At 36.4% G+C, this 14138-nt stretch overlaps 1 protein-coding gene and 2 pseudogenes across 1 annotated transcript; 2 read left to right on the forward strand and 1 right to left on the reverse strand.

Annotated features, from left to right (window-relative positions):
• The first annotated feature begins 663 nt into the window (after positions 1 to 663).
• LOC125583428 (probable aminotransferase TAT4) lies at positions 664 to 2910 on the forward strand. Its single transcript, XM_048750356.1, has 7 exons — positions 664 to 1076; positions 1170 to 1509; positions 1601 to 1819; positions 1912 to 1971; positions 2088 to 2243; positions 2336 to 2429; positions 2534 to 2910. Exons 1-7 carry the CDS (start codon positions 826 to 828, stop codon positions 2683 to 2685), a joined length of 1272 nt encoding a protein of 423 aa, XP_048606313.1. The 5' UTR covers positions 664 to 825; the 3' UTR covers positions 2686 to 2910.
• Positions 2911 to 3279: 369 nt separating this feature from the next.
• Positions 3280 to 8896, reverse strand: LOC106421754 (annotated as a pseudogene).
• Positions 8897 to 11941: 3045 nt separating this feature from the next.
• Positions 11942 to 12728, forward strand: LOC125583429 (annotated as a pseudogene).
• Positions 12729 to 14138: the final 1410 nt, after the last annotated feature.

Raw genomic sequence — 14138 nt, forward strand, 5'->3', positions numbered from 1 at the left:
ATTTCAAATAATTTTGGGCCTTTTTCAATTTTATTTATTCTATATTTATATATAAATATATAGATTTATAAAAAAATTAAGCATCTTAATTATTATTATACGGGGACACGGGCTTGGGTCCGGAGCGGTCGTATCACTTGTCTCCCCTTGTGAGCAGGTCCTGAGGCCGTCACCGATGGTAAGAACTACGGATAGAAAGAAAACCGAAAATAAGTTTGGTACTATATTATATAATATCACCTTGTACAATTGAAAATCCAAATAGCACGTGATTTTTCTTTGTCTGATAAAATATTTTATATAAATTACCTATTTGATCCCAAAAACATTTACCTATTTTCCATTGACAGTTTTACATTTTGTACTTACCGTGATAAGGGAAACGTTCTAAGAGCAGCATTAACCAGGTATGTAAGAGGGTTTTTAGGAGGGGAAGGAACCACAAAAATGGGGGAACCGAGGAAGAAGGGAGCCAAATGTAGCCAAATAAGAAACGTATGTAATGGGGTTTTTTTACTGTGTGCGAGCCCTACTGACACGTGGCGGCCCGCGATTGATTTATTTTTAATTTTTTTTTTTTTTTTAAATCGGCCAAAAAAAAAATTTAGAAACCCATTTAGATATTTGGATTAATGCTGCTCTAACATGTACGGGACTCGAGATGCATTTAGTTCCTTTCTTTTCTTATATAACCACGCGAAGTATAAACTTTGATAAGAAAAAGTGTAAAAACTTGTACTATATAATCTCACTAGTAGTAACGAGAGTAATCATCCAAAAACAAAAAAAAAAAACTACGTAAGGAAATAAAAGGAAAAAAAAAAGATGGCGAACAATGAAAGCGTTGATTGGCAGTTCAGTGGCAGCGATGAGGGCAAGGCCGCCTCAGAAGCCTCACTAAGCACTTACACCTCTAAACTCTTTGCTCTGTGCGATCCTCAAGGAAAGCCCATTTTGCCTCCACGAGGTGAAACTGCCGAGACTAGCCACACCGCTGAAAGGGCTGTTGTTAAAGCCGTCCTATGTGGCACTGGAAACGCCTATGCTCCCAGCATTGGCCTTCCGGCGGCCAAAAGGTGATATATACGTACATATAATTATAGTAGCATAGTTTATTAATCTTAGACCTCTTTGACAAAAAAGTGTCCCATAATTTTTGCTTTTCTCAGGGCAGTAGCAGATTACCTAAACAGAGATCTTCCGAAGAAACTGTCACCTGATGACGTGTTTATGACCGTTGGATGCAAACAAGCCATCGAGCTTGCCGTTGATACATTGGCTAAACCAAATGCCAACATCTTGCTTCCCAAGCCAGGCTACCCAAGTAACTTAATCCGTTCCATCTTCAAGCACCTTGAGGTCCGCAATTACGAATTTCTTCGCGAAGAGAAGTATGAGATTGACCTTGACAGCGTCCGAGCGGCAGCGGATGAGAACACATTCGCAATATTTATAATAAACCCGCACAATCCCAACGGGAACACCTACTCTGAAGCTCATCTCAAGCAGGTATTTTCACCTATACTCTAACTAGCTATACAAGTATTCGCATGGCCTTATGTTATAGTCCTTTGACTGTGTGTATATTAATGAATCTTAGCTCGCTGTGTTGGCTCGGGAACTCGGGATAATGGTTGTTTCTGACGAAGTTTTTCGTTGGTCGGTGTTTGGGAGTAATCCCTTCGTTCCCATGGGCAAATTTTCGTCCATTGTACCGGTGGTTACACTCGGGTCCATATCGAAGGGATGGTCTGTCCCTGGATGGCGAACTGGCTGGATCGCGCTTCACGACCTAGATGGTGTCTTTAAATCCAAAAATGTCCGGTCTATTTTTCTCCATCACTCTTTAAACATATATAAGAGTTATCAACGTTCATTCTTATTAACTTTTTTTCCTAATCTTATGGACAGGTTTTAGCTGCTATAAAACAGTTCCTTGATCTAAATTCTAAACCACCAACTGTTATCCAGGTACGAGACTTTCTAATTCGGGCACTTTCTGTAACCAGATATAAAATAAAATGTTACGGATCCTATTCCAATTATTATCAATTATATAGCTAATGTGTCAGGTTTTTATTATGTAGGCGGCCATTCCCACCATCTTGGAGAAAACTGGTAAAGATTTCTTCCAAAGGAGGCAGTGCTTTCTGAAAGTTGCAACCGAGTTTGCATATTATAAGCTCAAGAGCATACCTTCCCTCACCTGCTACATGAAACCTGAAGCATGCACCTTCTTTTGGGTATTCTATCATTACTATGTATCTTTATAATTTATTCCAACCTTCTTTTTATAATTGTATTCTTTACATTTTGTTTTCTTTTCTACTCGTAGACCGAGCTGAACTTGTCATGCTTTGTGGACATTGAAGATGATGAAGACTTCTGTGAAAAATTAGCTATTGAGGAAAACCTCGTCCTTTTACCTGGTATTAATCAATATTCATTATCAATGTCCAAGGTTTTGCGGTCTATCAGTCAAGATAATCATTTTAATAAAACAACTTATATGTTGTGTGCTGGTTTGGTTTAGGGATTGCTTTTACTCTGAAGAACTGGGTGAGGCATTCTATTGACATGCATATTCCAACTTTGGAGGATGCATTTGATAGATTGAAGAGCTTTTGTGATCGCCACTCCATTTCAGGTGAAACTCCATGCAAAGCTGTCAATGGTGTCAACTAAAGGGTTCTTATGTAAGCCTAAGTCTTTTTATATGCTATGATATAATAAATAAATGGGGGTGTTTTGCTTTTATGAATAAATTATGAACACCTTTCGAGTTTGTGACAGAATAAATCAATGGTATACTATAGTAACCATTAAGCATGTAATGTTTTCACATCGTTTGGTATGTCTTTCGATGTATGTATTTTCTTTGTACATTCTATAAACGAATAAGTTTCAGTATGTTTTCATTTGAATATATTAGTATCTATTTTTGCAAAGTAAGACTAATCAGTAACCACTAACCTAGAAAAGCCAAACCCAACCCGTATACTTGGAATAGTCCGGTTAATTGGCTGGCCTTGGTTTAATCTCTATATAAGAAATAGATACCACACTATTTTCTGTTTAATCTGAGTAATTTTTGAAAGTAATTCCGGTTAAAATGGGCATAAGTTGGTTTAATTTCTATTACCAATTTTTTGGAAGTGTAGAAAAATGAAAACAAATCAATTGATTTCAGTTCAGCTTCTGTGAATAAACTTTCGGTTTGGGAAGTTAAACCGGATTGGCAACTCAAGTTTTTTCCGTTTGTCAACTGAAACCAATAAATACTCTGCCAATACAAATTAATACAGCTTGAGCTTTGTCTTACAAGTTACAAGTTTATGTATGCATCAATTTTTTCTAACTTCTTGCGTCAACAATGTTCCGTACACTGCAAGTCATATGTTTTGAAGAATCACATAATCAAAATCTCCTTTTCTTACTTCTATACTCATGAGGTATGTTGTTATGACTGAAGAAGATTGCTTGAGCTGAGTGATGATTAAATCTGTCACATTGGTCTAGGAAACTTTACAGAGAGTTCATGATCCCGTTTACGCTTCAACCTTCTCTTGGTTTTGTCTTCCTTCTCGTCAAAGTAAGCAAGAAACGTATGCAATGTGTTAGAATGCGAGCTTTCTGGCGAAGGTACTATAGCTTCTTCCACAGGCTTGTGGTCGTTGCAAAAGTCTCGGACTATCTTGAAGAAGTAGATAAGGAGAGCGATGAAAACAAGCAACCCCACACATAAGGAATAGCCCCCAGAAGCTATGGAGACCAAGCTGTTCTTGATCATCATCTGAGTGTGAACCATTCAGATTACTACAGTTAGATTTCGAAAGCCACTTTTCACGTATCTTTTGAAGCTGTCCTGTTTCAGACAGACCTAAGATCGCTGTTGACATGTCAACAGCTAACGGAGAGTCTCTTGGGAATGCCTTCAGACAAATCAAGATGATCAAGATTCATTTTCAGACAATGCTTAGAGAGACTTCAAGAGAAAGGTACTTACAAATCCCCAGCCACTTCTGGTGAACGCTTGGCCTCTAATGGCGAACCCACAAAACTCAGAGAGGAAGAGATCAACGTAAGGACGTTCATCAACAATAGCAGAGACAGTTCCGTTTTGAAGAGCTGTAGCGTATTCTTTTGGAGAGCCAAGTGCCACAAGTCTGGACCTGGCGATGTTAAGCTCATCAATCATGTAGTTTTCAGCATAAGAACCTACCTGAAACCCAACACGTTCACTGCTGCTCATGAGTGTGTCTACTCCTTTGATCGGTGAGTTAAGCTGTTGCACTGTAAGAATCGATGTAAGACTAGCTGTGTAGCTTGAGGTGATGATCAAAACCACAAAAAGCCAGATGAGCAACACAACACGACCAAGTGTGCTCACTGTATTCTCTCCTGCAAGTTTGAACATCTCCAAGATGTTAGCCCCGGGCCAATTATCCAGAGCCAAAGTTCCAAACAGGGTTGATCCGAATTTTAAGGTATAGATATCCGACTGGTATCCAAACCCGAAAAATTTAGGATATCCGAAAATATTTATAAATATATATATCTAGAAATATTATTTATATTAATGTTTATAATAATTCAAATTTAAAAATTACAATTAAAATTTTGAATATATTAATAATTTTGGATATTTTAGATATTTCTGGACATGTTGGATATAAGAACACCAGATCTGAGCTGGATATTTGGGATACAATCGGTTATTTTTCTATACATGGTTATAATAAGTGGATCCGAATGATTTTTTTCTGGTTCTTCAAATTTAACCGAACTTATTGGTACCGGAAAGATAATTCGATCTGAAATTTTAAACTATCTGGTCATTACCAATTTTCCTAGATCTGAAATACCGATATCCAAAATATCTCACCGAACCCGATCTGATATCCGAATGCCTATCCCTAGGAAACTCTATACAGGTAATAGTAACTAGCTGGGGTTTCAGGAATGCCTATCCCTAGGAAACTCTATACAGGTAATAGTAACTAGCTGGGGTTTCAGTATGAACTTACTGTGGGAGAAAAACATGGTCGAGAAGGTGAACCTGCATGGGAATAGGTATGTTATACAACAATATATAGGAATAATGTAGCTTCAGTGACTGTTTACTAACCAGAGTATTGTAACAACTTGACTCCTTGGCGGTCCACGGAACTCATCATTGATCCTATGTTCAAGAACCCATATTACTGATCCAATGATGAGGAAAAAAGCTGCTGTTACAGCCCACATAGGAGGAGTAAAAGGTCTCAAGAACGCCCAAGGAGTATCATTTAGCTTTGTGACAGCAGCAACCACTACAAGCCCTGACTCTATGTATGGCTGAGTGAAGTCTACAATCCTTATTCGTCTCTTAACAATGGCTATGTCACCTACCACAGCATCAAACACCTGAAAAACCTCAACTCTATTACAGTCAACTCTCTAGAAAAGGCTCTGTGTTATGGTCTGTTGATCCTTTTTACTAACCCCTGTAGAGACATTGTTGACAAGTTCATTGTAGTTTGGGTTCTTGAGACCATCTCCAAAAAGGACAAACTCATGAGCGACCGGATAAGGAAGCAGTTTTATAGCAGCTTCAAAGACATCAATGGAGTACCCTTCCACTTTATTGCTTCCATTAACACTTGACACAAAGTCCTTGAAGCTTGCTCTATTAGGTACACCAATTCTCAATCTCCTCCCGTTGTTAGGTAACACCCATCCACGAGGCGTCTCAGACGTCCCACCAGGCCAAGTCACATTGTACAGATGCTGGTTTGAGCTAGAACGGTTTGGAGGCTTGCTGTATAGTGACTCAGGAGGTATAACAGAGAGACCAGAATGGTTAGACCAGTAACCTATCTGCTTAAACCCGTCACCGACAATATTTATAATGTCATAAGCAGGCTGAAGCATTGATCTGTCTGGAAGAAACTGTACTGGACCTGTGACACCAGACATCTTTGTCTTCACAATAAATTCAAGAAACTGTGGTCCCTGATCGAATATGCTCAATGCACCTAGATTAAGTGTTCCTCCCTTCAAGCTTGTTAACTTAGAGTCGCTGGAGAAGGTAATGTTAGCTTCACTATCAAGAAGACTCTTAACAGCTCTAGCAATGATCCAAACAGTGTCATATGCATAGAGTCCATAAACGTTTAATCCCACAGTTCCATTACTTAACTTGTTCCACCGTGCCCCAAAGTCTCTTCTCTTTCTTGATTCTCGAGTGTGGATACGAAGAGTGAGCACCCCTCTAATGGCTTCAATCTTCTTGGGTGGTAAAGGGCTATATGAATCCAACAGAGAAGTCAACCATGTTGTAGCTATCCAGACATAGCCTTGCTCCATCATGCCAAGCTTCTTGGCTTCCTCAAAGATCATTCTACCTGTTTTAGGGAACGTGTGCACAATGATTACACGAGACTCCATCCCTTGAATCTTGGTTAACTCATCTATGATCTCACGAGGACTTGTGATCACAACATCCAGAGGAAGCACCGCCTTGTAAGAGATCTTGCAGCGTCTTCCTTCAAGCTCGTCGCCTAAAGATGTTATACCGTTTCTGCTGTTATCATCGTCGTTGTACAATGCAACCACGTCTGACCAACCGTAGTAAGTGATCATTTCCGCAATGGCACGCATCAGAAAGAGATCGCTAGGTGCTGTTTGGACAAAGAAGGGGAACTGAAGTGGCGAGAGACTAGGGTCTAGAGCTGTGAATGACAACATAGGTACTTTAAGCTCATTTGCAATGTAAGACAGAACATGAGCCATAATCGATGTCTGAGGACCAATTATAGCCACAACATCAGTCTCCATGAATTTCAACGCTGTGATATTAAAAACCAACACAAGGATAAGTAAGAGTTTAGTTTTCAAAAAAAAAAGATAGAAGGACAAATTCTACAGATAGCACTTTATTTTATACGAAATTAGCATATAACCAAAAAATCCCAAAATAACGGTAATTTACGGAGAAAATGGTCAAATAAATACCAAACATACACACTTTTGCCAAAAAAAACAGGAACTCTTCATTAATCCAAAAAACATGTGAACTTGTGTTGATTGAGCCAAATTATGTATAACTTTAGTTAACCTTAAATTTCACTTAATCAACATTTATTTTTTAGCAGAAATCAAAACATCGTTATTTTGCTAAAATAAAAAAGGACTAAGAAAATTCATCGTACAAATATTAAAATTACACATTTTTGCTAAAAAGCATGAAATTTCATTGATCCAAAAATATAAACTTATTTTGGTTAAGACAAATTATATATAAACCAAGAATCCAAAATCCAAACCAAAAACATGTTTATATCTTTTAGGTCAGTGAAAAGTTTATGCTTTTTAGTAAAACGTAAGTTCACTATTTTACAGTGAATTTTTTTTTATTTTAGCAAAACAATGATTTCCGTTAACAAAATAAATGTTGAAGAGAATACCTAATGTGGCTCAGTGAACACAAATTCATATATTTTTGGATTGATGAAGAGTTCATACTTTTTTTGCAAAATTGTGTAAGTTCAGTATTTATTTGACCGTTTTCAATTACTTCAGTATTTAAACCGATTTAGTGTCGAACCTAAAAATTTCCGAGTGCAACTAATTTTCACATGATTTACTAAGTCCAAATCGAACTTTTATAATATTCAAATATTAATGAAGCTACTTATACTCCAAAAAACCCGAATCCTCGAAACAAAACATGAATAGACACCCTAACTCTCATACCTACCTAAACTACCCTTACCCTAATCTCATCTCCTAATAATAAATCACAAATCTCAATCACAAAACCCAAACTCAAATATATAAAAAAAAAATTAAAATTTTAAGTAATGTTATTTTGATTTTTTTCTCCTGGTATGCTAATTTTCTCAATATTTAATTATACAAAACTTATTAAGAGACTAAGAAATTTCATTAACCAAACGTTCAAAAAAAAAAAATTTCATTAGCAATTCTGTACATAATAGATCCAATATTTTCAAAGTATTCTTTAACTTAATTTAGGGATATTGGTATGTAGTCTCTTTTCATATAAATAATTTTCACCAAATTTATCTTATTTCGAAACAAAATCAGTTTAGTATGGCTGATGTGTTATCATTGGTGTTTGTCCTTGCTAGTTTTTGGTGCAAAAAAAAAAATTTAGTTTCTAATTACTATTTTGTGGTATTCTTTATCTATTGGTTGCAAATTGGTATCAATAAAACAAATTGTTAAAAAAACTGTTAAACATTTATTCACCTCCTATGATGCTGAGGAATCCGCTGCGTTTAGCATCGTTCATCAAAATACGCAACTTCGATCCCCCAAGGAAGCTGGGGTCGGAGTTCACATCGTCCTCTGCAGCTTTCATGGCGATATATGCAACTTTACCATGTAAAGTGTTCAAACCGAAGATTGCTCCAACATTAACAACATGAGGCCTTGAAGCTCCCTCTGAAATGATCCCATCACCGCTAAGAACAATGACGCTCAACAGAACCAAAACGCAAGACATGTTGGCCTTCTCAGTTACTGAAACACCAAGTATGATATAAACAAACAGCAAGTATTCACAAAATGAAAGATTGTGAGGCAAGTAACATAAGATAAAGCTAGAAACTTGTTATGGACAAGAGAATATGTAAGATAAGGAAAGAGAGTAGCTTTGACCAGACCTGGAAATAAGTGTCACGAGGATGAAACCCTTACCTCGACCATAGAGAGACAAGGGTTGGCAAGGAATGTGTGGCAGAGATGCCAAAACCCAAACCAATATAATCCTTTTAATAACAAAAGATTGGTTATATACTGAAAACATCTAGCTGAAAGAAAGGCATGAATAAGAAGCAAAAGGGCTATATATATATTTTATAAATGAAAAGGGAAGAGCAAGTGGGTCTTTAACAACTAAAAGAAAAGGTAAACAGGATCATGGGTATGCTTGAAGAAACTTGGGAAAAATGCAAACTTTGTTTTGGTATTTGATTACTTTATCTTTTCTCCATCAAATGACAGAGTGAAACTCTAAACTTTATGTTTAACCAAAAAAAAAAAATACGAAAACAAACACAAAAAGACTTTAAGGTTTGTCTTAGGTTTGTGTAACATTTTCACATGAAAATAGGATCCTGATCTGGAAGCTCTCCGTGAGCTCGAAGATAGGAGAATCAAGGTCTAGGAGGTAATCAAGAGAATAGAAAGTCACCATGAAGATCCATGAATCAGTGATTATGATGATGATAAGTGATGATGGTTATTGGTGATGATAGAGAAGAGAACTTGGAGAAGAAGCTAAAGTTGTATTCTTGATTGATTTCTCGGATACAAAAAGGGTTTGGAACCGGTTTGGTTCTAGTAAACCGAAATACATATAAAACCACCAACGAATATATTTGATTAAACCGGATAGCTAAATATATTTCCTGTCACAGTTTGTCTGATGAAGTAAGCCAAAGAATTGGAATAGGAAAAAAATCATGAGCATCTACAAATATATCATATGCGTGTCACGAACACAAATCGTGTCCAATTTTAGTCGCGATTTGTCCTGGTCAATTTTGGTCACGATCGTATACACACTATTTTTTTGGTGACTAATCTTTACTATGTCATCCTATAGTCATGAAAAAAGACCATAGTCACGAAAAAATTCCGTGTCTATTTCACAGTTTTCTACTAGTATATTAAAAGAAAAATAGAAATTGAGCATTTTTAACGATCACTAATAAGTTTTGACCCAAAAAAACAATCACTAATAAGTTTATACAGTATTTTCAAAATTTAAAACATGTTCGTTTTCTAATAGACTATTTTACGAAAAAGGAAAATTGAACGCAACAAGATTATATCCACAAAAGGAACAAATATTTGGATGAAACAACCATAACAAATCAAAGTAGACCTGCACATTCGGGTTCAGACAGCTTTTTTCCGGTCCGGACTTTTCTGATAGGGATTTTTAGACTCATATTTGTCCGGTTTTGGGTCGGTTCTATTTGGTTTTGGGTCAATTAGATATACTGATGGAGAACATGGATTATATGGCTCATTAAAAATAAACTTGGCCCAACAACTTAAGCAAAACTGAAGCAAATAAGAAAATGTGGTTTTCAAAGTGCAAAAGGGAAAAAAATTTCTTACACAATAAACCGCTCTGTTCCTCACTGAAGTAAACTGTCCGTCTCCTTGTTCCTCCATAAGGGCATCATTAACGCAGTCTCTTGAGGCTGTCTCTTAATATTATTAGGATTAAAAGAAAAAGAAAATTGCCTATTATTAGAAGGAACGTTCCTTAATTGAGGACAATAAGGGACGTATCTTATGAGACACGTGTCTCTTCTTCTCTCCACATCTCTTTCTCTCTAGGCGGAAAATTGGACGGTACTTCTCCCACGGCAATCACTCCGGCCACCACCACTTCCCTCCTTTTCCCAGTTCCCTCTATTAGTAGCCACTGCTAATGAAAGCCTTACTAATCAATCGCTAGGAGGAGAAACTGCTTTCCTTCTGGAGATATCGGCGGCAATAATGATAATGGAAACGGCTCCGGCGGAGACAATGGTTGGTGGTTTAACGGCGGTGATAAGTCTGATGACTCTTCTTCTCACCCTTTTTAGATTTCTCTGCTTGCTGTTCTTGGTCTTGTCCTGCTTCTTTCAATTACGATCAACTCTGATGACTCTTCTTACCACGCTTGATTGAATTGGATTTTCAGTTTTAATGGAATTTAAGTTTCTGGATTTGATTGTTTGTCCATAAAGCTTTGATCTTTGATTATATCTCTTCTTGGGTTTTGCTTCTATAAATCTCTGTTCTTGCCTTGTTCCATATGATGAAAACGAATCTGTTCATGTTCATAACAGTATGAAAACTAAGTCCAGTGACTTCTTACAGGCCATGTTCATAACAGTATGTAGTTAACTAAAAAGCTGATGCACCAATGTGTCTGAGAACTGATTGGTATTGACTTATTATGTACAGGTGAGATGAAGCGGACGCCCTGAGTGATGCGATTGAAGAGTTTTCAATGGTTTCTAAGGAGGTTGTTAGGATCAAAGACATCTTGCTCGAGGTTTGTTTTTGATCTTTTAAATTTCTTTAAAATTGTAATCTTTGATCATGGAAGCTTGATTTTTTTTTACGCCAAGATCTACTTCATCACTGCTTGGTTTTGAAATTAAAAGTGAACTTGGAGATTTTATTGATTAGTAAGCTAGAATGTCGTTCATGGAATAGGGGGCTGAAACTCTAAGATGTCAATCTTTTGTATGTAATGGGATTAAAGCTCGGTTTTGTATGATAAAGATGAAAACTTTGACATACTATTGAAGGAATGAATTGTTACTCGTCTCTTTACGCATATTTTTGTTGAGATATATGATTGGTCTTGGATTCTGTACGTGCTTGTGTTATATCTTAAAGCTTTGCTTGTCTGACTTGTGTTCTTCTACTCAATGCGATAGGATTTGTTCTTTTTGTCACACCTTAAGAAGAATCATCTCATGGAATAACATGTTCTTCCCTAACAATATTTTGCCTACTGAATTGTGCAGCTTTCGGTGAGAAACTGTTTCATGAGGATCAGTGGTGAGGTACGTGCAGTTTTACTTGTTTGTGAATGATCATGGGAAGAATGATCATGGGAAGAAATGTTCTCATCTTCTATATTCACAAAATAATCAAAAAACATTCTCTACATTTTTTTAAAAAAAATTCTTTGATTAAGAGACTTGCAATGGACGACAAAAAGGTTGAAAGTTTTTAACAAAGTCTCTTAACCAAATTTACTTCTTAAATACTATTAAAAATTAATTAAGAGACTCTTAATGGGTCTCTAGGATAATGATGCTCTAACTTCCTCGCCAAGTAACCGTCTCTTATTTGTCTTCCTCTTATTCTACTTAACCAACCCTTTATCGCCTTTCTCCCATCACTTTACGTGATCACACATGACCACCAATAATTCCGATTATGATCTCAATTTTCATCACCATTTCCTTGATCCAAATCCCCAGCTTGCTTTATCTCCTGTTAGTATCAGAGCTCGAGAAATAAACGCACCAAAACCGTTGCATTATCCTCTAATTCTTCACCAAAATCTAAATGTGGCAAAACGTTTTGGTCCTGGAAAGCTCTCTTTGGCTTGGTCACATGAGATGTCACCCTAAGCGTCAATGGCGTGGCATCAATCCTCCTCCTAACCACCGGGTCGCCTCCGCGGTTTCATTATCAAAACAGCTAAACCAGAGATCACCAAGTTCGGTGTCACTGTCCGAGGAAGAATTTAATATCGCTTCTTACCTCTTAATGCTGTCTTATGCCACACCATCATCATCAAGTGAGCGGTTCGAGTGTGGAGGTTCCAAGAAAGTGTTCGTATCACATCATGCTTTAGGAGGACACAGAGCGAGTCATAGGAACGTTAAAGGATGTTTCGCAATCACAAACGTAACCGGTGATCCTATGACGGTTACTACTACTTCTAGTGACCAAGATCATCAAGGGAAGATCGTTATGTTTTCGGGGCATCATAAGTGTAATATCTGTTTTAGAATGTTCTCCAGTGGTCAGGCTTTACGAGGTCATGCACATGAGATGTCACTTCGAGAAGGACGGCGAGACGATGGCCAGTGGTGCGTTAGATCTGAATGTTCTTGCAAGAACACATGATCTTTCTACTTCGGAGTTCGGACACATCAGGGTGTTCATTAGATCTTATGTTGGGACTTTAACTAGTATATATATATATATATATATATATATATATATATATATATATATATATATTGGATGTTAGCGTCTTATATATGTAGGATGTTGTTAATGTTGTGATTTGATGATCCGGATATTATGCTTAAAGTGTTATTTCAATTTCCATTATATTTATTTCAAGTTTTCTACGTAAGGTTGTTATACCATTATGAAGACTTTAGTAATTACTGGACTGCATGCCATTTCAATGACATCTCGTAAAATTAGAACAAAGCATATACAATGCTTAGCATGACTTATATAGATATAAAATTCACAAATCTAAAAATGATTCAAAGTTCTTATATTCATCACTAAACTTATGGAGTAATAATCTTAACATTTTACCAAAAAAAAAACTTATGGAATAGTATAATTGGACAAAACCAAAACTGTAAAAGGAAAATCTCAAATGTATAGCAAACCAATTGACAAACAGTTAGCGTCATGAGCACATTGAGCAGTTCTGATAAGATTAAACCCAGGTAATAGAACAAACTAATTTTATATATAAAAAAAAGAGAATTAATTTTCACAAAAGCTTAACTAGTACTGTATTATTCTTGCCAAGTTTCGTTGTTTGACTTGATCTCAACTCACCAGTCACCACGATCACATTACAATATATCGATTAATTAGATCTTTTCGGCTAAAGAATCTTAGTTATATATCTAATACAAGATAGCCAGCTAGCTTTAATATATATAAAATTTAAGATTAAGTTGAATCTTATAAAACTATTACTAATAATCTGAAGATTCAGATGCATCATAGGTAAGCACGCGGAACTAATTACAACACGGACGAACCCTAATCCGAGACAGTTTTCAATTTAGCTTCTTGAATCTATTAAACAATAATTTAATCAATTGTCCTTCCAACATTATCAAACTAGTGCGACACAACTTTCGTGAATATTCAACTATTAAAACTAACAATACTTATCGTTTACAGCGATGCGTGTTACTATATAAATGCACTTCACATATCGATTTGATTGGTAATGGCTCTAGCTTTAAAATTTTTGCTGTAGAAAAAATCTGTAAATTTTTTGATGTGGCTTTAGATTTTATTGCTGTATAATTTTATGGAAATCATTAAAAAATTGTTTTGTATATTTGGTTTTGCAGAGCATTTGTACAGCTGTAGGTTATTTCAAAAGCTGTGGTTTCAAAAAAAAATTTAAAGCTTGATTGCTCTGAATTGGATCCTTTAAAAATAAATAGTGCTGTGGACACCTACACCAACTACCAATCACCCCATTATGTGAAATTACCATAACAAACCTCCTTTTGCGCACAAATCAAAGATGAAAATCTAGCAAGCGTCATTGCGCGCTTGTGGTGAAGTTCGAATCCCCAAAAAGAAGAATCCATGGGACAAAATGAAAA

The sequence above is a fragment of the Brassica napus genome, chromosome C3 (genome assembly GCF_020379485.1).
Source record: "Brassica napus cultivar Da-Ae chromosome C3, Da-Ae, whole genome shotgun sequence".
Classification (NCBI taxonomy): Eukaryota; Viridiplantae; Streptophyta; class Magnoliopsida; order Brassicales; family Brassicaceae; genus Brassica; species Brassica napus.